Source organism: Medicago sativa, chromosome 1 (genome assembly GCF_051527215.1).
Source record: "Medicago sativa cultivar Bolivia chromosome 1, Bolivia_mono, whole genome shotgun sequence".
In the NCBI taxonomy this organism is placed as follows: Eukaryota; Viridiplantae; Streptophyta; class Magnoliopsida; order Fabales; family Fabaceae; genus Medicago; species Medicago sativa.
In genome coordinates this window covers 68,065,380-68,090,026 of record NC_140749.1, presented here as the reverse complement: position 1 = coordinate 68,090,026, position 24,647 = coordinate 68,065,380, and the positions used below count along the sequence as shown (strand labels likewise).

Here is a 24,647-nt window from a genome sequence, read left to right as displayed (position 1 = left end):
GTGCATGATGCTAATGCACACCTTCTAAAATTAAGGTGGGTGTGTATTAGCATTACCCATATATATATATATATATATATATATATATATATATATATATATATATATATATATATATATTCTTAATCAATTGAGAGTTCCTTATTGCAAGATTTGTCAATATATTCTCTTAACACTTTCTCTCCTTCAACCAAGCTTCGATCTTGTGTTTTTGTTTATGCATCAATAGAGGAAGCGTCAAGAGAATATATTGACAATTTTTAATTTAATTTAATTTGGTGCTCTTATGTGTGAGTAATTTGAAATTAGAGGAATATTCAAATTTTTAGCAATAAGGAAGACTCAATTCATCACCTTTTGGATAAAATTAAGTCACTCTCTTAATTGTGGTTGAAGGCAAAAAATTATAGTTTTGCTTTTGGTTACCAAAGCTGATTGCTTAATCATTTCTCTTGTTTGAGCATTGGCTAATAGTTTTCTTTTCCCTTTTGTTCTTTTCTTTCTGAATTGTAACCGTTTCCTAAAATTTGATGTTATACTATGGTAAATCATGTGTTAGGAAGAATTCTCTAGCTTTAATAATATATTCTATTTTATTTTTTTAAGGAATATATCATTTTAGCTTTTTTTTTTGAAGGATATCATTTTAGCTTGTTAAACAAAATTTATAGGGAACAGAAATTTATTTAACCTTTTTCTTGTTTTTGAATCTTATCGCCTGCACACTCATACTTATGTCCACTTGAAATAACTATGGAACGGAAAATGATAAACGTTTTTATGTACACTTTGCAGTGAGGTTTTTTTGTTTTGTTTTCCTGATAAACGTTTGTGGCATGTGTCTTAGTGACCTTGACTCTGTCTTACTTTTATCTCCTTTATACTTCATATTGGTGGCAACTTGGTATAAAATAGTTTTATCTCCTTTGCCTCATCTTGGCAATTTGGCACAAAATGCTAACTTGTGATTTTTTTTAATTAAAAAAAGATGAAATCTTTCAATGAGTTCAATATCACAAACTCATTAAAAATGTTTGAACAAAGTATTATTAGTGTCTTGCGTGTATGATTATTTACTCGAAAAATTATATTTGAACAATCTTTTTGCCATAATTTTTTTAACAACTTTCTATCTCATACTTATTATATTTTTACTCTCTCTCATTTTAAGTTTAACTTTAAGCGTCTAGATTTGTTTGCTGGACTAACTCTCTTATTTTAAGTTTTAATTTTTTTATAAGTTTATGCATAATTAAACAAATTTTAATTAAATAGAGACTAGAATTGTGTGCTGAAAGATTATAAAAAAAAAACTGCGTGCTGAAACTTTTTATAGACATCAAAACATGTAACTTTTTGTTGTAAAGAATAAAAAGAAAATTGACGGACCAAAAATTAACATAACCCTTTCTTCATTTTCGAATCTTCACAATATCGCCAGCACACAGATATTTATGTCTACTTGAAACAATTATGGAACGGAAATGATAAACGTTTATGTACACTTTTTTTTGAAAGGACGTTTATGTACACTTGGAGTGGGACGTTTTCTTTTTTTCTTTTCCTCGTAAACTTTTGTGGTATATGTCTTAGTGACCTTGATTCTTGCTTAGTTTTATTTCCGTTGCCTCGTCTTTGCAACTTGGCACAAAATGCAAATATAAAATATAAATTCTTCTGTTTAAATTGGGTCTAACTTATCCTTACAAAATCGGTATATAAGACGATGAGTGTCTCACCTTTATAAACTTTTATCAAAAGTCTTATCTATCCGATGTGGATTGATGACATGCTGTCATTACGTAATTTTTAGGACTTAATTTGACATTTTGATAGAGTTCTGAGCAATATAAAGTATCCAGGAGGTGTTAAAAGCAAGAAAATTGGAAGACTTGGAAGCTGGCAATCGTACTGCGATTTTCACCATCATGATACGATTTTGGCTTGGCAGAATGCATGTTTTTGAAGTCACCAAATCGCAGTACGATTACTCCTGGCGTGGTACGATTTCAAGAAGGATCTGGAAAGAAATTAGGGTTTAATGCACAATCGTGGTACGATTTTCACTGGCGTGGTACGATTTTGGGCGCAGCCAGACTTGCCTATTTAAGCTGAAGTCAGTTCCAAACATAATTATTACGATTTTGGAGAGCAAAAGTGCGATTTTAACACCCAGAAGGCTGCAGAGGAGGCGATTTCATCATCTCTAATCCAGTTTATGTATGTTTTAATTCTTCCATTGATTATGCTATTTGTAAACTCAATTATGAGTAGCTAAATCTCTCAGAGATTAGGTCAGAGATGAATCTATGTAACCCTAATTGATTGTTGCTGTGAAACTCTATTTGTTATGAATGACAATCTAGTATTTATTCAATTCAATTGTTGTTATTGCTTTTTATATCTTGATCACATATAAACCTAGTGAGATTGAACGACTACTGACCATAGCTTTCAACTTAGACCAAATTGAATTGTTCTAATAAACAGGGTTAGTCTAGGAATAGATAATCGTTTGTTAGTGATATTAGGTTAACGTGCTTAAACCTTCAAGGATTATTAGACCGCCTAAGGAATTAGGGGTTGTAGTTTAAGAAGAGGGTCCTAACTCAAGGGATTGATTAGGGCTAATTTGTTAACTATCGTAAAGCTAGGGAATCATTCATACGAATAGGTGCAGTATACCAATTAGGGGAAACATAGAGGATTCGACAGACCTGATCTCATCTCTCTCCATATTTTCTTAATCAAAACGTTTTTTTTTGTTACTTGATTTCATAAAATCAAACCAATCTACTGCCTAGTGGCAAAACAAAATAACCTTTACACATCCTATTTTACTAACGCAATTGAATTATTGAAGTTAAAAACATCGTGGGATCGATATTTTTACTACCTCGATAGTATTTGGTGCACTTGCCAAACGTCTATCATGGATATTAAAATTTTTCCCAATGCACCCTTCATTCCCAACACTCTTAGGCTTGGTGCATGAATATAAATCGTGGGTTGCTCGATTGATAGACTCTAATACCATGTTGAAATTTGGTCTAACTCATCGTTACAAAACCGGCTTGTGAAGTGATGATTACCTTCACTCATAAACACACGTTAAGGCCATACTTTGTCCGAAGTAAGACTCTTTAACATCTTTTAATCAATTCAATGTCAGAAAATTCATTAAAAATGTTTGAATAATAAAAATTACTGGTGTCTTGTTTTTTTCTTGGTGACAAGGCTAAAAAGAACAAAAGAAGAAAAAGAAAAGAAACAAAACAAACTACAGACTAAAACATGTAACCTTTTTGGGAAGTTTCAATTACTTGTATGTTGTGTGAATGATTATAGAGACTAAAACATGTAACCTTTTTTTATGAAGACATTCATAGCCACTAAAAAACTTATTTAACCTTTTTTATTTTCCCTTCCGAATCTTTATAATACCGCCTGCACATACATACTTATGTCAACAATTATGGAACGGAAATGATAAACATGTTTATGTACCTGCAGTGGGGCATTTTTTGTTTTGTTTTGTTTTTGTGCATATATCTTGCTTTGTTGTTTAGTTTGTGAAACGAAAATGTTAAACATATATCTCCTTTTCCTCGTTTTTGCAAACAAAATGCAAGGAACTCTTGCGCGAGAAATAATATTTGGACAATTATTTTGTGATAATATCTAGAACAATTTTCTCTCTCATACTCACATTGTTTTTTTAATTTTTTTCTATTGTTCTGATTTTTGTTGCTGCTAGATCTTTGTTGTTGGTGATCTTTTTTGTAATTATTGCGGAAAACAATACTCGATCTAGAATGAAATATAAACAAAAATGATAGTTGAAAAGTTGATGTATGTGGACTAAATTTTTAACCACATGTAATAATCTTTCAACTATCATTTTAACTTATATTTCACTTTTGCCTGATCTTTGCAACTTGCACAAAATGCAAGAGCTTGTGTCTTGCACGTAAGATTATTTTAATAAAAAATATAAAATCTTTCAATCAGTTCAACGTCACAAAATTCATTAAAAAGGTTTGAATAAAGTATTAATAATGTCTTGCAAGTATGAATCTTTACTTGAGAAATGATACTTGAATAATGTTTTTTAACAACTTTTGAAACAACTTTCTTTTTCATATTCATATTGTGATCTTATTTTCTCCCTCATTTTAAATTTAATTTTAAACTTTTATATTTTATGGCCCGACTATAATGATAACACAACTCTATATTTTTCTCTCTTAAAGTCTTAGCTAGGTGTATTATTGGCTATCAAATATTTTTCTATATGAATATTTCTTATATGGACGCAAAGATTTGTACACATCTTTATACACACAAAAGAATAATGAAGAAAGATATAATAATTAAGTAATATGTATTTTTTAAAAATAATTATAATGTTCATTTTGTCAGGTGTGTGTCCAAATAAGATCATCTAAATCTGTGTCTATATATGTGTGTGTTTGACAACTTACAATTACTCACTCATAACTTGGTATCAAACTTTACAGTACCATGGCATTTTACCGCACAAATCTTCCAACTCATGAACTTGTTTTAGGCATGATATACACAACTTTCTTTCTTTTGCTAGCAACAAATATAAACTCAGTACAATCCCTTTCCTTCAATTTCACCAAGTTCACTCCAAATCTTAAGACGTTTCCTTCTGGTATAGCCTTCCAAGGGGATGCTCAGACGTTAAACAATGGGGTCATCGCACTGACTAAGCCTATGAGACTTCCTTCTGGTACAACTATACCAAGTACTGGTCGTATCTTAACCCCACCTGTGTCCCTCTGGGACACTGCCGGCAATGTTGCTAGCTTTGTCACTTCCTTTTCTTTCTATATCAGAGGTTATGGTAGTGTTCCCACCGATGGATTGGTCTTCTTTATTGCACCACAAAACACTGTGATTCCACCCAACTCAGAAAGTGAATATCTTGGAGTAGTTGATTCAAAAAGTTCTTACAATCAATTTGTTGGTGTAGAGTTCGACCTTTATGCCAATAGTTATGATCCCAATATATACCATATTGGAATCAATGTAAACTCCTTAATTTCTCTCAAGACCGTGAATTGGCAATTTGCGAGTGGGTCATTGACGAATGTAAGCATAGCATATGACTCTTCCTCTAACACATTGAGTGTTGTTGTCACTTATGCCAATGGAACATTTTCTACCATTGCTCAAATCGTTGATTTGAAAACTGTGCTTCCCAACAAGGTTAGGTTTGGTCTATCTGGTGCTTCAATAACTGGTTTTAAATACGACATCCATTCATGGTCATTGACCACTTCAAACTTGAAAACAACGACAAGCAACGCCTCAGACATGTTGCAGGCTATATGATAACTAATGCATGCATGGAGCTTATTATAATTATCTACTGTATATAAATAAAGAACCTGCTAGTAAGCAGCTTGTGTGAACTTTACGTGATTTCCTTTTAAAATAAAGACCCTGCTAGTAAGCAGCTTGTGTGACCTATACGTGAACCATGTTACAGTTAATGTCTCTTGCATGCTAAATGTTTGGTCTACAACTATGTATCTATCATGGTTTAAATGCAACTATGCTCTTTTCCTTGTACTGCATATGTGGTTTGGATCTAGTTTTACTTGTACTTTTCTTTGCTTTTTATCAATAAAATTTCATTTTGCTACTAAAAAAACAATTATATATGCTCTTTTTCTTACTATATTCTGCATTTTTTTTAGTCTTTATTGGTTTTCGAGTAAATGGTATCACAACTAGTACTTCTAATCAACCATATGGTTTTATCAATAAAATTGTTGTTGCGGAATAAACAGGCACACATCATGTCTTGCTCTTCATTCTTGAACCCAACAACAAAGATCAGCTCACAAAACTTCAGCAATATTCTTGCAAATTATTATATAGATATCCATGAATTCATTCGTTTGGTCTATTGTACTGTATGCATATGATGCTAAACACCATGCTAGCTAGCTAACTTGTCTGAAGCATATGTTTTGGTTTTTTTCCCATCAAATGAAAACCTAGTTAATTACCGTTGTTTCTTAATATTTGGCTCACCAATTCATGTAGTTGGGTGTGTGGTTGAATTTATCTTAAGTCACAATTTTGATCGACTTTTCATGTGACTGGCTCATGAATCACGGACCCACTTGAAGCTGTATGTGGGCCTTAGCCCTCACTTCTTTTTTTTTTTTTTTTAATACTAACACTGTAATACATGTGTGGTAGTGACGTAGTGTTTGAGTGGAAGTGGTTATGAAATACAGTTAAAACTCTATAAATTAATAATGTCAGAATCAGAGAAATTTATTAATTTAGAGAGTTATTAATTTATCAATAAATTAATAATTATTAATTTAAAGAGTTTTTAAGTAATTATACTGTACATACCAAACAAAAAGGCAAATTAGTCTATGCCTTTTAGAATTACGTTGCAGCGAACTTTGGGACTCAATGTAAATTAGTAACTACTGTGTTCATATGCATTGGAAATCAATAATGACTTTTGAAGTACAGTAAATGTAAACAAGAGGAACAAATGTGTTCAATGTATTCTTAATATATTTTTTTGTTTCTATGAATTATTAATTTATGATTTTCTTGGGACCGAAAATTATAAAGGGATCTCTCGAAAAATTATTATCTTATTATTTTATCGAGTTTTTCAATTTTTTACATTGGCCCAAGTCGGGACCGGACAAATTTATTATTTTAGAGAGTTTATTAATTTACCGAGTATTAATTTAAAGAGTTTCTACTGTACTACCTAATACATTGGAAATGCCTACAACTTAACACAATTGTATTTTTGGTCAACATAAAACAATGTCAATTGTGCTTAAGAAAGAATATTGAGGAGTGGCACTCATGAAATAGAAATTCATGAGAGTGTTAATTTAGAGTAGTATTATTAGCCTTTAAATTTAAAAAAAAAACAAAAGATAGAGATTTGGTGTTAAATTTTAATTTGATATTTGGTGTCAACTTTAATTAGTTTGTTTGTGTTTTATTGTATCTATATTATCTAGATTTGAAATGAATTTTAACAAGAGAAATTTAACTAAAATAGACAAATAGTTTTCAAATTTCCTATACTTAGTTTGGAGTTTGAATTAAAATTTAAGTTTGAAAAAAAATTAAGTTGTTAAAGGTAAATTTATCAAGAAAAAGATCCAACCAAAAAATAGTTAAGCGTTAATTAACTATTTTTTTTTTGAAATTAACTATATATAATTGCTTTATATAATGGTGTGTATGTGTGTGTATATATATATATATATATATATATATATATATATATATATATATATATATATATATATATATATATATATATATATATATATATATATATATATGGCCTACAATGTTTAAAATTCTTGGGTCCGTCCCTACTCATGATATGATCAACCTATATCTAAGTCATGAAACTAACAACTTATCAATAACTAAAAATGATTAATATCCAATGAGTTGGGTTTAAAATGCAAAATGGCTTACACCTTGAAAAGTCACTACAAGAAAATATGAAGTTTGCTACCAAAATTTTGATACGAATTGTATTGGTAGCTAATTCTCGGTATATAGGCTGCCAATTTTGATACGAATTTTATCGAAGCATAAGTAATACAGTAAAATATTAAAGCAAGAAACATGTCAATGGGTTGGTCGGTTTCTCAATAGTTGGGTCGATGCACAAGTGTGCAGAATATATCTATAACATTATATTATTTCCTCTCAATATTGATATAGTTACAAGTTTTCAAGTGTGCAACCTGGGAGAAAAAACTGCTTAGCTGAATCGAGAATGATGCAGAATAATATGGAAGTTTTTAGATAGATAGAATATTAAGAAGCTTTTAGACACTCTACTAAATAAGATAAAATTAAGCATTTGGAAAATCTTAACTTTTCTAAATCCTTCTTGTCATATGAACTACTGTATCCATATCTAGACCTTTCTTTGTAATCAGTGGCGGAGCCATAAATTTTATAGAGCCTGGGCAAAAAAAATATCGCAAAACGTTACTTTCTTCCTGCGAATAATTTCACATTTCCTGCAGATAATTTCACATTTCCTGCGAATAATTTCACATTTCCTGCGGATCCTAAAATCCTAGTATTACCTCACCTGGGAACCTAAATCCATGGCAAAATCTGCAGGAAATGTGTTTCCTGCGGAATATGCCCAAAAATCCGCAGGAAAAACTAAAAATTCTAGTAATGGTTGGGCTTGCTACAAGAAAAGTTGGAGCTGAGCCTGGGCTAGTGCCCAGGCTAGCTGGGGGTTGGCTCCGCCCCTGTTTGTAACCAATACTTCTAGATCATTCTACTTTGTAATGTGGAGCCTCACTAGAATAGTATAAATAAGGCTCATCACCGTGTGTTTTGGCATAATCAAACATCCAAGCATTCAACAATAACAACTTTCTTTGAGCAAATTAGAGAGTTTCTCTATTTTCTCTACCTTTCCTTCTGTCGATGAGCCAAATTTGGCATTATAGCTGGTTACTATACCTCAGAATTGAAATCGAGCGAAGAAATCAATGGAAAGTAAGTTTTCAAGTGAGCAAGGAGTTGCATTCTTAAAATTTCACTTTGAGAGTTAAAGACACTCTTATGTCAAAGTAAGACACAATATATGGAGGAGTTTTCTGAGATATGAATGAAGACTCGATGTGAGTATTCTACAATTTATTGCTATGTTGACTAATGCATTCATGTCAGATTAGTCTAGTTTGTTATGGTAACGGTGGAAGCACATCAGTGTTTCTTAGAATCCTTATATGTTGGTATGTTAACTCCTTTGTATTGTATATGGACATATTGGGCATGTTTGCTCCCTTGAAAGTGAGATTCCTTATTGGATTAATTTTCGAAAAGTCGTCCGGTGAGCATAGCTCAGCTGGTAGGACGATGCATTATTATATGCAGGGGCGGGAGTTCGAACCTCAGACATCCTACTTATTCACCTTATAAAGTGAATTCTAGCAACTAGGCTACCTGACCCAAAAAAAAAAAATTTGAAAAGTCAAAAAGTGAATTATGTTAACATACCTCCCTTAAACGCACAAGGTGTGCCTTGAAGGGAAAAGTTGGGTTAAAATACAAGAATAAAATAAACAAGCAAAAAGCTAACTCAATTACAAAGTGAAAATCGACAAAATTAATAGGGTTGGAGGTTCATATGAAATAATTGAGTTGGACCTTTTAGACTCATACCATTACACTAATTATATTAAATTTTGCAAATTGGTCCCTTTATTTATTTTTTTCAAAATTTTAAAATTGGTCACTAAATTTTAAAGGTTTGCAAATTAGTCCCTATTTTTCATATTTTGAAATTGCATAAATTTTCCAATTGACTAATTTCAAAGAATTTATAATTCCACCCCTTCACATGGAATTTCAGAATTCCCCACACACACTTGACCAACACACGTTGGCTCAGTTGGTAAGGAACGGGCCACTTCCTTGCAGAAGGTTGTGTGTTCGATTCCCTCTGCCGATGTGAGGGCAGTGTTGGTGGGTGATCTGTAAGTACCTCTATAAGTGCCCTTTGGGCCCGGAGGCGTGCCCTGACCCTGGTGGTGACCGGAACCGAACCCACCTAAACTTTATTATAACCAAAAGAATTCCCCACACTTCTCTTTTAGTCACCATCATATTTAATTTCAATCGCATGACTTGCTTCACCCTTTCTTCTCTCTTGCTTCACACAAAGTCTCGCCATTGTTCTGCAACTCGCCTCTTGCTTAAAGAAGGTGCAAATCGCTTCTCTGAGTGTTCATGTTCGGTATGAGATTGTAACACTGTTAATGTTATGTGTATGTAAAATGTATTTCGTTTGATGAAACAATATCATGTTCATTGTTTGCAGGTCATGTTTAACAATAATGCCAGTGTTAATAAGGGCTTCAGCCTAGGAATTCGGATTAGTCGTGTCATATTTGGATAAACAGCTTAATTGAGCGCTTATCATATAAATGTTTGTGTATAATCTATTTTAACAACAAAAGATAAAATAAAGTCAATTTGTTTTTATACAAGTTACAAGCTCTGTTTTCATAAGCAATCTTAAAGAACATATGGAAATAAGCCGTTTTTATATGAGCTCTCAAACAGTTTCAGAACTGGCTCATGTGGTAAATAAGCTCAAAGAAGCCAATCCAAAATGACCCTTTGTATATTCTTGTAGTGCAATCCAACTTGTACCACCTAACAAGTGGATCCCAATCTCCATCTTTAAATTTATTGACCAAACATAATGTCCTTTGATTTATGATCACCTTTCAGATTCTTTGCAGGTTTCTCTCATCTCGGACACAAGTTGCAGAAACATTCTTCGTATCTCGAATTCTTTATGGTCTTTGGTAAATGACTTATGTAAATCCTAGGGACTCTTCAAGACTACAAGATGTTATAACTACTATGAACTAAATTCATAAAGAGATGAATAAAAAAAAAATTATCTATTGGAATAGGTCTAACACTAGTTGCTAGGATATATGAAAAATATTTCATAATATTAAAGTTGCCTAAATCATTAAGTCTAGTCTCTTACGGTGTGTTTGGTAGAAGAGAAATAAGAAAGAGAGAAAGAGGGGAGAGAGAAGTTGGGGAGAGAGGGACAATTTCTCCTGTTCGGTTAAGAAGAGAAAGTGGGCAGAGAGATAAAATGATGTGGGACCCACGCCTTTATCACTTCTCTCCATAAGTGGGAAGAAACGTAGTGGAGACGCAAATTTTGTTTAGTTTTCCACTTTTCTCCCTATTATATACAGTAGGCGCAGTAGCTACTATTATTTACTTGTTTTCACACCAACAAAAAGAAAATGCTAGTATGCACCAATTTTTTTTTAATTTTCAAGTTATTTTTGTTGTTGTAGCAGCGGGTCAGGAAACTAGAAAGCAATTAATTTAATGGATTAGAATGAACAACAGGCATCTTCCTCTTTGTTCGAATTAATTTAATCCAAATGAAACTTTTTTTTTTTTATGGAAATCCAAATGAAACTTTTTTTTAAGGACCAAATGAATATTTTGGAATTCACTAATTAGTTAACTGATAATTTAGTTTAATTGAATGACTATGTAAACAAGAATTAATTTAATAGACTAAATTCAAATAATCTATTCAATTTCTATGTAAAAAATTTATTTTAGTTAATTCTTTGTTAAATTAAAATAAAATAAAACTACATTTGTGTTTATATTAACATTTCTAGTATAAGGATATTTTAGTCTTTTTAAAAACTAAACACACTTCTTTCTCTTCTATTTCTCTTCTTTCTCTCTTATACCAAACAATATCTCAAATCTACTCTATTTCTTATCAACTTCTCTCTTCTGTTACTCTCTCTTACCTCTTTCTCTCTTCACACTTTCTTCTCACAACCAAACATATTAGGGTTTCTTCTGAAAAGAACAGCTCAAGCCAGTACTTCTTGATATTCTACTTGCATGCTTGGAAGAAAAGAATTTTGATTCTATTAACTTCTTGATATTCTGTTTGCGGTACTGTTATATGAATTTGAGTTTGTTTTTATTGAGACGAGTTTTACTTATTTCCGTTGAAACATGTCTCATGTGTAAGGTTTGCTTCGAGTAAGAAACATGATGTATGATTGTCCATGTAATTATCCTTCTTTAGATTCAACGCGTGAACTAATCGAATCGTACTTTATACAAACTGTCATTATTTTCTCTCCTTGCCTTCTTTCTCATCTCTTTTAATTGCAATATCTGTTTATTTCCCTTGTTGTAACTTTCTGTTCTAGAAAGTTGGCACCATCACCTTCAAGGTTTTAGTTACCAACTATCTTTTCTGTCACACAGTCATAACTTGTTTTAGATGCAAAAACAGTTAACTTATGTTGTCCAATTCAATTGATGACCAAAGAATATAGATGGTGTCCATTTAAATCCTAAAGTACTCAATTCATTATATAATTGAATGTAGTAATGTTACTGATATATCAACTAAGTTTTGTTGAAGTATAGTTAAAAATCTCAAATGTGAAACCTTAAGAACAGATAACTTAAATAACACTTTATTGATATAACAATGTAATACAAAGTTGACAAATAGCCTTATTCTAGTTGCATTTGTGATCTCACTGTGATCAACGGTAATGCAAGACTCATGGCTACATTGCTTAAGGTTACATAAAACTGACAGAGATGATCTCACACTCAAATGACCATAAAGAAAACTAAGAAGAAAATGCAATAATTAAACATAGTACATATAGTTTGCCAATGCTAAATACCCATGAAGCTACCTAATGCTCGCCATTGACCTTATCCATATTATGGCAACACTTGTAGCTAATGAACACTTCCATTGTGCGGTGACAATCTGGACACTCGATAAAATCTGGGATTTTTCCAGCAACATTAGGAATCTCAAGGTGAGAGCAAATATGAACGGTACTAGCAACCTTGTGATGATGTTCTCTAAATGCAAATTCAAAGCCTTTATTGATTGCGACATCTTTCCATTTGTCAAACTCCGCCACGGTCTTCAAAACTGTAGTCCCATGACCAACGGAAGTCACAATAGACCCTTTGGTTACAATTGCCCACCCTGTCTCAGTTTTGTAAGAAAGCAATTTCTCAACCTGTTGTGTAACAGTGTTTGTTTTCTCATGCATCTTGGTCACAAACAAACTTTCTACCTTTTTCCAAAAGTTGTTAACCACATTTGGCTGTTGAGACTCCAAGCAAAATAGGTCAATTGAAGTCTTCGTCTGCTTAATAGCGGCATCATTTGCTAGGGCGCCAGCATACTTAGTGAATTGTTGAATCCATTCCTTATCTTTACCTCCATAAATGATGACAGACTTTTCCTCCTTCTTCAATTTCCAAAGTTCACATGAAATTACAACATTAGTACATAGTGATTAAATTTATAAAAGCTTATCATAATATGAATTTTTTTTTCTAAGAGTTATGATCAGCCGAATACGTACCCATTTAATCTTTATATCAATGTCAGCCAGCAGGGAATCAACCCACATTAATTCTTGGGTCATTGATTCTTCTTTGGATTTGGAGTAAGGGAAGCCCTTTACTCCCCAAACTTGAATCATATGGAATGCATTCTGATGCAGAATCTTTCCTTGTGGACTCAACACAACAAATAAAGGCTTTTGCTTGAAATGCAATTCCTCCTTTATGTATTTGATGCCTTTAATTGGTGCAAAGTGATGCAAAACATACCAAGGCATCTTTGACTTCAAAGAATCAAATTTTTTCTTCAACTTATCATTCCATTCCTCCACAATGGGAACCCACACAATCTTGTGTTGGCTTCCTGTTTTCTTTATATGATCATAAATTGGGATCAAAATTGAGATGTCTTCTTGGCTTATGTCCAGAGTTGAAATGAACAAGAACACGTCCTTCTTTTTCAACACTTCGATATTAACCTGTTTAATTATAAAAAACATATTTAAACATAAACCAACGTTGTACATACTTAAACATAAATCAAATGAAACTAAATTAAGATACGATCAATACTACTAACCAGTGTTTTAGTGGAACCATCGTAGATGGGAGCTTTTGGAGTGTCTTTCCAAAATATCAGCACCTTAAACACTTCCATAATTTCCGTCGGGGTTTGAAAGAGCTTCCTGAGTAACTTGTTATATTCTGCTTCATCTGCGAATTCAAATAATCTCCATCAATATGGGAAGAAAATACTTCCATTTTGGGTTGACAAAACAAAAACATATAAATCAATAATTTTCCAAATGTGTAAAGCTGTAATTACCAATCTGTATAGTGCATTGTGACAAATGCTTCCTCAATTTGCTGATTATGATGTTAATCTTTTGACCAAAATGAGATAAATCCTGCCTCTTATCCCTGGAAAAAAAAAAAATTGTAACTATTTAGACAGTAATTAATTTAATGAAGTTATTGACTTATAATGTTGCTAACTTGATTATAAACAAAACAAGGTTTTAACATGATAGTCCATGATGTATCACATCAGTGCTAAGAATAATTAAACTTACGAATTAGTAGTGAGACATTCAAACTGAGTAACAATTGCAACAATGGTGATGATAACCCAATATACATCAACTGGGAATTGTTCCAAAGCTGGTGCAAGAGCTGGAACTTCCTTGATGTCATGACGCGAGTTGAGTCTTTCCAACTCAATGATGATTTCAATGACTTGCCAAGTTGCCTTGATCAAATTGTTGAGCTCCAAAATTTCATTGCGATGTTTTTTCAGTGCTTCAGGCTTTGAAAGTTGAGGAACTCTCTTGATTATGCCTAATGATTTGGCAAGTGGTTCTGTTGGTTGGTTCTGTGATAACAACCAGAAGTCTCCATACTCAAGGGCAAAAGCAGAAAGAGTGAGAACTCCTTTTGCAACCCATGAATAGTTTGACAGGTTTTTCAGGATTGCTAGTGTTGTTTTGTATGCTATTTCCTCACCTGGTGCCTTGCATGACATCTGCCATCGTCGTGCAATATAAATGTATTAGTTATTTTTTACTATAAAGTTTACATAAGGATATTTTTTGGATAGAACTCTTTTTTCTTTAAATAAAGAATTTAGTTTAGTAGATGCCCTTAAGAAAGATCTACGCTGAAATTTTCTTCCTTTCATGAATTTGATTAATATGAACTTTTAAAAAATGTTGGAGATGATTCGAAACTCAAAATAATAATTCTCCTTTCTTCTCACTTGTCAAAAAAAAAAAAAAATTCTCCTTTCTCCAATTTTGTTTTTTAAAAGATGGACATGTACCTTTTTAGTAAATTTTAATATTACACCTTTTCCATTTTCATTATTATAAAATTTAGGGTTAAATATTTTTTTATCCCTATAAAATTAGGACCTTTAAAATTTAGTCCTTACTTAATTTTAATAGCTTTTTTAGTCCGTATAAAAACATTCTGCATTTAGTTTTAGTACCTTCTTAATTTTAATATTACACCTTTTCCATTTTCATTATTATAAAATTTAGGGTTAAATATTTTTTTTATCCCTATAAAATTAGGACCTTTAAAATTTAGTCCTTACTTAATTTTAATAGCTTTTTTAGTCCGTATAAAAACATTCTGCATTTAGTTTTAGTACCTTCTTAATCCAAATTTGTTTAATTATGCTTAAATTCTTGAATTTTTAAACAATTTTTTGTAGACTTGTTAAGAACATTACTAAAAGTCCCTCTGCAAAATATTTGATTTCGACGTCCATATTTTTGTTACTCTTTTCATGAACTTTTGTCGTTTAAAAAAATTCATATTTAATTCTTCTCATGTTAAAAAATTCTGTTTTTTTAGTAAATGAACATTTTATAATGTTCTAAACATGTCTCCAAAATATCGTTCAAAAATTTAAGAATTCAAGGATAATTAAACAAATTTAGTTTTTACAAGGACTAAAATTACATGTAATTTTCTTTTTGTAGGGACTAAAAATGCTAATAAAATTAAGTAAGGACTAAACTTAGAAGTTCCCAATTTTATAGGGACCAAAAACATATTTAACTCTAAAATTTATTATTTTACCGAGCTTTTGCCCTCTTTTATACCAATTTTTTTTATTTTACTAAAATTGACAAGGGCCTCCCTTTGGACCCCTTTCTTCGGAGGTCCACGTTAGACAAACTCAGGTTAAAAGAATTTGATCAGTATGAACCTCTAAAAGAATAAAGCAAAAAATTCAATTTAGGTTTTTAGGCCTTAAGATTTTAAATTAAAAAAAGATTTTGAACTAAAAAAATAATTAAATTCAATTTAGTTATAAATATACAATATAACAAAATGATTATAGATGTGCAGCTAGCTTAATTGGTCAAAAAGAGGGTCTCATTTTCTCCTTAAACTCGTCAAAACTTGATTTTTTATTTTCATAAGTATTGTATTATTATAACTTTTATTTTAAATGGTCTCACTATAAAAATTGTTTTAGACCTCTAAATAACTATTAGAGCTGTAGCAAAGAATTGGTACCAAATCTTTCGATAAAACAAAAAATGTTATATTCAAATGGATAAGGTTTTTCGTTGATTCAATTGTGGGCTTATTTGAGAAAAGGTAAAAAGTGTTTGAAGCAATATCAAAGGAAGAAAGGACAAAGCAGTTTAAGTTAGAGTTAAAGGTTTGAAGTTTGAATTCTGATAAAGAAGAAAATACTAATATAACAATTAATATGTCATTTAAAAAAACATTTTCATAATGCATTTTATTATGAAATGGACAAAACACTTAGAATTGGAAACTTTTTTTTCGTTAAGTGTGTGTGTTTACATTATAAAAAACTTTTTTATTTTTATTTTCTATTATTTGTATTGATTTTTACTTGTTAACAAACATAGATAAGAGACTTTTGATGTGGATAATTATATACATTTATTTTGGGAAAATAAAAATGTCAAAACTATTAATGGGTTACCCATCACCTATTTAAAACTTTTTTAGTGAAAGTACCTGTTAAGAAACTTTTTTAATGAAAGTACCTGTTAAATATTCAATGACTCCAATTCTTCACCTCTAAAATAAATCATTAAATGGGTTGCACTAATATGTTCAACTTTTATCTGTTTTGTTTCTTATTTTAATTATGGGTCCAGTTGTTATTAGAGAGGGAGATCTTAATAAGTAAGTAAATGACTTTTGTAACAAAAAAAGTAAATGACTTTCCATTGGATATGTTTTTAGTCTTTAAAATAGTATTTTGTGAGATTAAACTAAATTAAAATCTCATAATTTTGTAGAGACTAAAACTATATTTAACCCCTATTTACTTATCATACGAAAATAAAATATTAAATTGACACCTCAGAGTTAATTTGCTTCAAAGTACACAGCGGTGAAGTGAAGCTAGCTGGTGGATTAATGTTATCCAGGTGGTCCAGACCTCCTTGATGTCCCTGATAATTATAAACAAGTTATTTGTATTTAATTAGAGGCACTATATATAAAAAGATCAAACCGAAAAATATATTATTAGAAGTTGGCAAAATCACAAAAATCAAAATGCATAAATAAAATGAAAACAAAAAAAAAAAAGATTAATGTGCATGTATATTTACATACTTGCAGAACGTTATCAACAACATGGGTTGAACGTGTAAGGATGTTCCCAGCAATGTTGAAAAGAGATTCAGCATCAAACTTAGTGTCACTATGGACATGAGTTACATAAATCTCTTCCAAAATGTGCTCATCAGACATGGTTAAAGGGTTATGGTCAATGCTATTATCATTACCAATGTGAATAAGTGATCGCACTAGGCTAACCATATTGATTCAGAGAAAAAAGTGCACTAGAATTACTCTTGTGGGTTACTATGGTTTAGAAGCAAAGATTTTTTGTGTTTTGTGTGGTAGCTTCAGTGCCCTATTTATAGCCTTGAGAGCTGCAAGATTTTCTTTTTTGGGAGGGTAAATGGTTTTTATTTTTTCGTTTAGGATAAGCCTTGTGTGCAGCTGTTGGGATTTCAGCCGTATGATTGACACAATATTCACCCTACAATTTCTTCACGTGGTCCATTTTTTTAACTAAAATAATAAATAACGTGTAATGGTCCTTCAAAAAAAAAAAATAACGTGTAATGGTTGAGACTTGAGACTAATACTTTATGCTACTATGAGGAATCCGAATTAACATCAGGCAAGGTGTCACAGGGGTTTTTTTTTTTTTTTTGTCCGGGGTTCACATGTTTTATTTTAAGGATAGGAAATGTTAATGAGTGTTCAACACATTGGATTTATAATAGTAGTATTTGATTTTTTTTTTAAAGAATAATTTTTAAATTTAAGATCCTTAAAGAATATATCGGGGTACTTGTTAACAAAGTTTAAAAGATAGCACTAAAATTTAGATAATTTGATCTCATCCAACGATTGCCAAAGTTGTAACTGCGTGAATGTTTGAAATCTTGGACGGTTGACAATTTGAATTCAACTATGAGATGTTTGTCTAAACATAAGCACTGCACTTGATTGAAATTGTTAGAAGAATCAAATATCTTATGTTAGACATATTGACTTGTGGTGCATATTTTTTACCATATGTGGTGCATTTAGTTGTTTGGTTTGGGAGAGAATGGAATAGAAGAAGGATAGGAAACAAATGTCTATCTAATAAAACTTTAAGCATGTAGTCCCGTGAGCATAGTTCAGCTGGTAGGACAATGCATTATTATATGCAGGGGCTGGGGTTCGAACCCCGGACACCCCACTTATTCACCTTATAAGGTGAATTCTAGCCACTAGGCTACCTGACCAAAAAAAAAAAAACTTTAAGCATGTATCGAATAATGCGTTGTTATTTAATGATGTATGCAAGTCATGTGTTTTTAACTTATTAAATGACGTGGCAACATATTATTGAATGTATATGTAAAACTTTGTTATATTGACGATGTAAATATATTAAACTCAAACATATATATTACTCCATCTGTCTCACAATAGATGTCATCTTTCCTATTTTTTCTTGTCTGAAATTATTTGTCCATTTTATAATATTAATACAATATTTATTATCTTTTTTCACTAACATAGTCTCTTTTTTTAATCATCTATATAACTACTCCACTAAATATAATTAATAAAGATGTTTTAGTAAATGATACATATTTTGTTATTAAAATCAACACTACTAGTCATTTCCTTAACAACCATATGAAACTCAAATGAGACACCTAATGTAAGGCGGAAGGAGTAATGATATAAATGTTCTATATAAAAATAGGGTTGGTCCATAGCATATGGTGACATTGATTACAAAACAGTCCTTTCTTTCTTCAATTTTATTTGGCCTTCAGTTTTTCTTTTTATGAAATTTTTTAAGGTGAGACAATGGTTTCCCATTTCAAGGCATGAAAAACCTTAAAATTTAAAGAGACTGATATTTACTTTTACCTCATTTTAATGGTATTATCGAGGTCAAGCCCAAAATCTTTATATTCAAGACCTATCATTTTACCACTAGAAATGATAGCTAATAATATATTGAAATTCATGGCTAAGATTGAGCAGGACCCTCCAATGTCCGGAGAGGATTCGCTTCCCCAATCAAACCATTAAACCATCAAATACAACATAAGTTTCTAACAGTGAATAAATTGGTTATGCGCTCATTCAAATGTTTTGATTTTGGCCCCCTAATAAAAATAACTACTTTCGAGCCCTCTGTGTTTAGCCCCTTTTGCAGTTTTGGCCCCTCAGGCCAATTTTGACCCAGTCAACGCACATGTGGACGCCATGTGTGTAATTTTTTATTTTTTTAATTAAAAATTATTTTGTTTTTTTAAATTATTTTTTAATTAACACATTTACACGTGACTTTTTTAAAAATTACACACGTGGCGTCCATGTGTGCGCCACGTCTGCATTAACTGAGTCAAAATTGGTCTGGGGGGGCCAAAACTGCATAAGGGGCTAAACATAGGGGGCTCGAAAGTAATTAATTTTGTTAAGAGGCCAAAATCACAACTTTTTGATACTTAGGGGGCTAAAATTGTAATTAAGCCTAAATTGATTCGGGTTAAAATCATGTTGAACTATATAGAGTAATTTATATTTGAAGATATTAATATAAAAGTATATAAGTTGAATAGTGTATTATTGTAGAAAATGTTGAACAATATCGTCAATGCTAAAATTCAATTGTAAACACAATGATTTTAAATTCAAATTCGAATTTCAAGTTAAAGTCAATTCTTGGCAAAATCATTTATACTAAAAAAAAAAACGTATAAACATGTCAAAATAAATCGATCATTCCAGAATCGACTTTGTCTCTTCTAAAAATAAATAGAAAATGCAACAAGCAAACAAAAGAAGAATTAGAGTTATTTAAAGCAATAATGAGAAATGACCTACTCATGAGCACACAAATTGGTAATACAAATTAATACAAAGCACAAGTCAATCAATCGCATGAAAAATAATTATGGAAACAAAGTATGAAGTTAGACATATAAGATGCTGGTTTGGCTTGAACACATCTAATCAGAATTCAGATTTAATGAATTGAGGCATATTTCGTTCAATACTTCTATGTTACCATATATTTTGAGTTACAATATAAGCTTAGAATATTAGAGGATTAGTCCATTGAACTTAGGTCAACACAATGGTAATTTATATTAAAATATATCTAAATGTTAAATAAGTATTTCCTACAAGGTAGTGATACTCAACTAATCTCTAAAGTATCTAAGAATATTACGTTGAACTTAACAACGACCGTACAAGTGTCATTAGAAAGAAGAAAAAAAAAGAGCAACCGTAAAGTAGCTGATGAACTCCTCATGTTTTTCTTAAATCTTAAGTCATTTGTTGTTCAATATTTACACATTTAGCTATTAAACAACTCTCACACTCATGTTTATTGAACCTCAAATTTGTCGTTGTTGTTGTGATTTATACTCGAAAACCTCTCTCTCTTGCTTGTTTGTTGAACTTCAAATTTGTTGTTGTGGTTTATACTCATTGTTTACGAGAGTATAAACCACAATACAATGACTCCCTCTCTCTATCTCATGAATCGATTTGTTTGCCGATATACTCCCCTCACGCAGAATCTCTTTTATTTTATTCATAGAGGTATTTTTATATGGTCACAAGACCAAATCAATAATGTTTGGATACACACATAAAAAGATTCTCCTCAAAATATTCAATCTTCTTTTTTATCAATTTCTTCTTTATTATTAAACAAATATTTTTTTATGTGTGTATGACCAAACACTATTTCTTTGGTCCTGCAACCATATTAAAATTTCTCTTTATTCATATGCATTTGCATATTATCAGAAAAACTTACAATATGTAATAGGTCATATGTAAGTCGAATCATGGACTCATGCATCAGTATTATGCATGTAGTGTCAAAAGCAAGCCTACAAATCTTAAGTGATGAATATATCCAACTAAATTTTTATTTGTTTGTTAATTCTCTAATTTTTTTGTGTTAAGAAAACTATGTTTTAAAATTGAGAATTAGGACACGAAGACTTTGGAAGATGCACGAGGGAAGAGACTTGAGCACGTGCTTTCTTTTTTATAATTATTGAAGTGGAGCATAGATCCCTCCCGTTCTTGGTGCTAACTTGTCATAACAATTAACAAGCTGATAAAGACACATACGTCCTCTTATTGATAAAATATAAAATATACTAAAATTAATCACAGGAATATTTATTTAAACAAGTGTTTTTTAGGTTATCGTTAAAGAATCTACCAAAAGAAATTTTATCTCGAAAATACAAATTAAACGTATGTAAAAGTCATAATTACACAATTTTTAATATAAAAATAAGTAATTGTAAATACTTATACAATGCCCTAAAGGCCTAAGATTGTTGTTAACATTTTCCATTTATTAATCACTTCTTCTATCGAAACTTATTTGTCATTCTAACAAAATTTGTGTCTCAAATTAATTTATATTTAATTTTACAATTACAATGAATCATTAATATTTATTTTCTTATTATGTTTTGGTGGATAATTTAACAGAATAAATAAATTAAAAAATATATATATTTAATGACTAAATTGATTAACCAAAAAGATATCTATTGAAAAAAACATTTTAACTAAATTAAAAATAAAATTATTGTCCAAACAACCGTCCTATTCAAGAGAACAACGTTAGCATAGGACACATAAGTGAGAGGCTTTGTTTTCTTTCGTGTGAGCGTAGAATACGCGAGCTCCGTTTTTTATTTTTTGTTATTGCTAACATCAACTAAATGAAGCCTGCAACTAGCTCAACTGGCAAAATGCCGAAATTGTTAGGCCTGACGTTATGACCGGGGTTCGAATCCCGGCACCTCCACTTGTGTGTGTGAGTTTATAATGGTTTTGTCATTTTGTTTATCTACCAAAAAAAAAAAAAAACATCAACTAAATGAAGATGATGTGAACAACAGAAAGTGGGGTATATCCATATTTTTTTAAGCAGCCGTATTAACTAATTGATTGAGTTTAAGTGGTTAATGAGTTTTATTAAATGCTGAATCATCGGAAGAATGTGAGTTTGATTATTTTGTAGAATAATTTTTAATCAGGCTTTACTTACATTTTGGCTGAACTTCAGATTATTAAGGGTGTATTTAGATTGAGGGTTTAGGATGTGAGAGTTTATTTTTCTTTTTTAGATAACAAATTATATAACATGTTTTTCTAAAATAAATTATGTGTGATTGAATTATTATATGATTGTTTATCATGTTAATATTTTAACTTTTTTAAAACATTTCATAAGCCGTAATTTAAAGATGAGAAGTAAATCCTCCCCTCCCTTCCCCTCATAAACTCTTCATCCAAACACACTTTAAGTCTCTTTCCGTTTTCCTTCAAAAAAAAAGTCTATTTCCGTTAGGAACCAAAGTTTTAATACCAAAATGATACTCCATTCATTTCTTTTTGTAGTTTTTTTCTCTATGGTATCATCTTTTTAATCCACGGCTAATTTTTTTTTTTTTTTTTGCTTAAATAGGTCTTTCGCCCCTTCAAATATAGGTCATTTAAATTTTCATCCCTGAAGTTACTAATCCTTCCAATCTGCCCTGCAAATATTAATCATTTGACTTTTGGTCCTAATTAGGTTTTTTTGCTGAGGTGGGCTTTCATTAGCAACGTGGTGCCCATGTGGCAAGTGATGATTGGGCGAGGTGGTTGGCTTAAATAGGTCTTGCGTCCCTGCAAATATAGGTCATTTGAGTTTTCGTCCCTGAAGTTACTAATCAGCTGTAATTAGGACCATTTTTCAAATGATTAATATTTGCAGTGGCAGATTGGAAGAATTAGTAACTTCAGGGATGAAAGTTCAAATGGTCTATATTTGCAGGGACGAAAAACCTATTTAAGCCTTTTTTTTTATGGAAGTGCTAATAAGTGTGTTTAGGACACTTGTTAGCAAAATCTATTTTTTATATATATTATCTCTTTATATTAAATTTGATCTTATCATAGAACCACTATTGTAGGGAACAAAATTTAGTACTCCTTCCGTCCCTATATGTAACCACCATTTTATTAGAGACAAAGAGTGCTTACATATAGAGACGGAGGGAGTATCATGAAAGTTTACATTTGCGCATAAAAGAAAATATTTTGATTTTTTTTGGAATGAGTGTAGTTAAAATTTAGAAAGTCATGGTACAAGTGAAATGATGACTCTTCTATTGTCAATTTTAATGGTCCACCAACCGGTTCTTTGTTGGAGGTTATTAGACAAACCTGGAAAATAATGATCATAAAGGAAGAAGAAAATTTAATGAATGTTGATCCAACTTATATAATGAGTTCGTTCTGGATCGTTCATGTGATGATGTGCATGATTGATCATATACCAGCTCCTTCTGGAAATATTTTTTTGCCTAATATGGAGCACTTTGTTATGTTTTTCCCTTTAAAAAAAATTAAACTAAAGACATAAGTGATTATGTTTGATGCACTCAAGTAGGAGACTCATATGGAATAGGTAAATCATATTTAATTTTAATATTTTTAACTATCCTTAACAGGCTTAAAAAAAAACTATCTTAAACTAAAACTTTCATGAAATATGTGAATTCTTATAGAATTGATAAACATAACTATATTTCTTGTTACATTTAAAAGGTTTAATATAACTGACTAATATATTTTTTAGAATAACAAATTTTTTTTAAGTCAACAAAGAACTATATTAAAATCCTTTAGAAGCATAAGATGTGCCTAAAAGGAATCAAAATCAATATAACTAAATAATATTTTTAATTAACGTGATTTTTCTTTCAAAACTTTGGTTGTTTCAACAATTTGATTTGTTTCAAAACAACGAGGGCATTACAAAATACAAACACATTAAGTTTTTTGGACAAATTTTACTATATTTGATATCCGAAGAAGTGTGTGTATGTTATTTGGTGTTAGAGTGAATATGCGATGCAATCTGAAGCGTAAGCTAACAGAAAACACTCTAAAATAACATTGAATGAATAAAAGTTGTCTCTTAAAATAAGGAAATAACAAAATTCTAATGGGCCGAAAATAATAAACTCAAACAAAAAACATAAAATTATTAAAATTGGGCTAAAATAAAAATATTATGGAAACCCTCCTAAATCAATTTGTTGATATAGTTCGTCTGAAATATTTAAGGTAAATTCTTAATATATAGAGTTTGATTTGGTGTGGTATTCATAAATAAAATTCATTTCAAACATTTAATTACTAGATAATAGAATTATATAATACAAAGTCGGTCCAATAATCTTAAAAAAATATATGAAAGTCTAAAACGAGTTTTGAATATGAGTCTTTCTTCTCTACATATATGACCATTTTAATTTATTTTTTTTAGGAAATATATGACCATTTTAATTGTAAAACTAATGAAAAATCTATTTTTCTAGTAGGCCTAAAGCGAATGGTTTCAACTTTCAATCGCCTTACCCTCGGACCGGCCATGATAGGCCCTAGTTTGGCACAAGTTTGGCCATGATAGGGAAAGAGATTTGAAAACAGAGGCCCTAGTTTGGTAGAACACACGGGGATAATAGAATATGTATTGTGACACAAGGCATGTGAATGTGAGTTAAAATCAGACTATTACTTTTCTACATTATGTCATTCTCACGCACCTTGTAAAA

The 24,647-nt window shown here is 30.9% G+C and overlaps 2 protein-coding genes across 2 annotated transcripts; one reads left to right on the top strand and one right to left on the bottom strand.

Moving 5' to 3' along the window:
* Positions 1-4,441: 4,441 nt before the first annotated feature.
* Positions 4,442-5,686, top strand: LOC146956679 (nodule lectin-like). The gene has a single exon (XM_085730600.1). The coding sequence runs from the start codon at positions 4,525-4,527 to the stop codon at positions 5,362-5,364; it is 840 nt and encodes a 279-aa protein (XP_085586726.1). The 5' UTR covers positions 4,442-4,524; the 3' UTR covers positions 5,365-5,686.
* A 6,366-nt stretch (positions 5,687-12,052) lies between these two features.
* Positions 12,053-17,365, bottom strand: LOC146956678 (protein SIEVE ELEMENT OCCLUSION B-like). The gene is made up of 7 exons (XM_085730587.1): positions 17,086-17,365; positions 16,827-16,919; positions 14,043-14,491; positions 13,796-13,890; positions 13,550-13,683; positions 12,990-13,448; positions 12,053-12,872 (listed from the first exon to the last, which is right to left on the bottom strand). Exons 1-7 carry the CDS (start codon positions 17,290-17,292, stop codon positions 12,300-12,302), a joined length of 2,010 nt encoding a protein of 669 aa, XP_085586713.1. The 5' UTR covers positions 17,293-17,365; the 3' UTR covers positions 12,053-12,299.
* Positions 17,366-24,647: the final 7,282 nt, after the last annotated feature.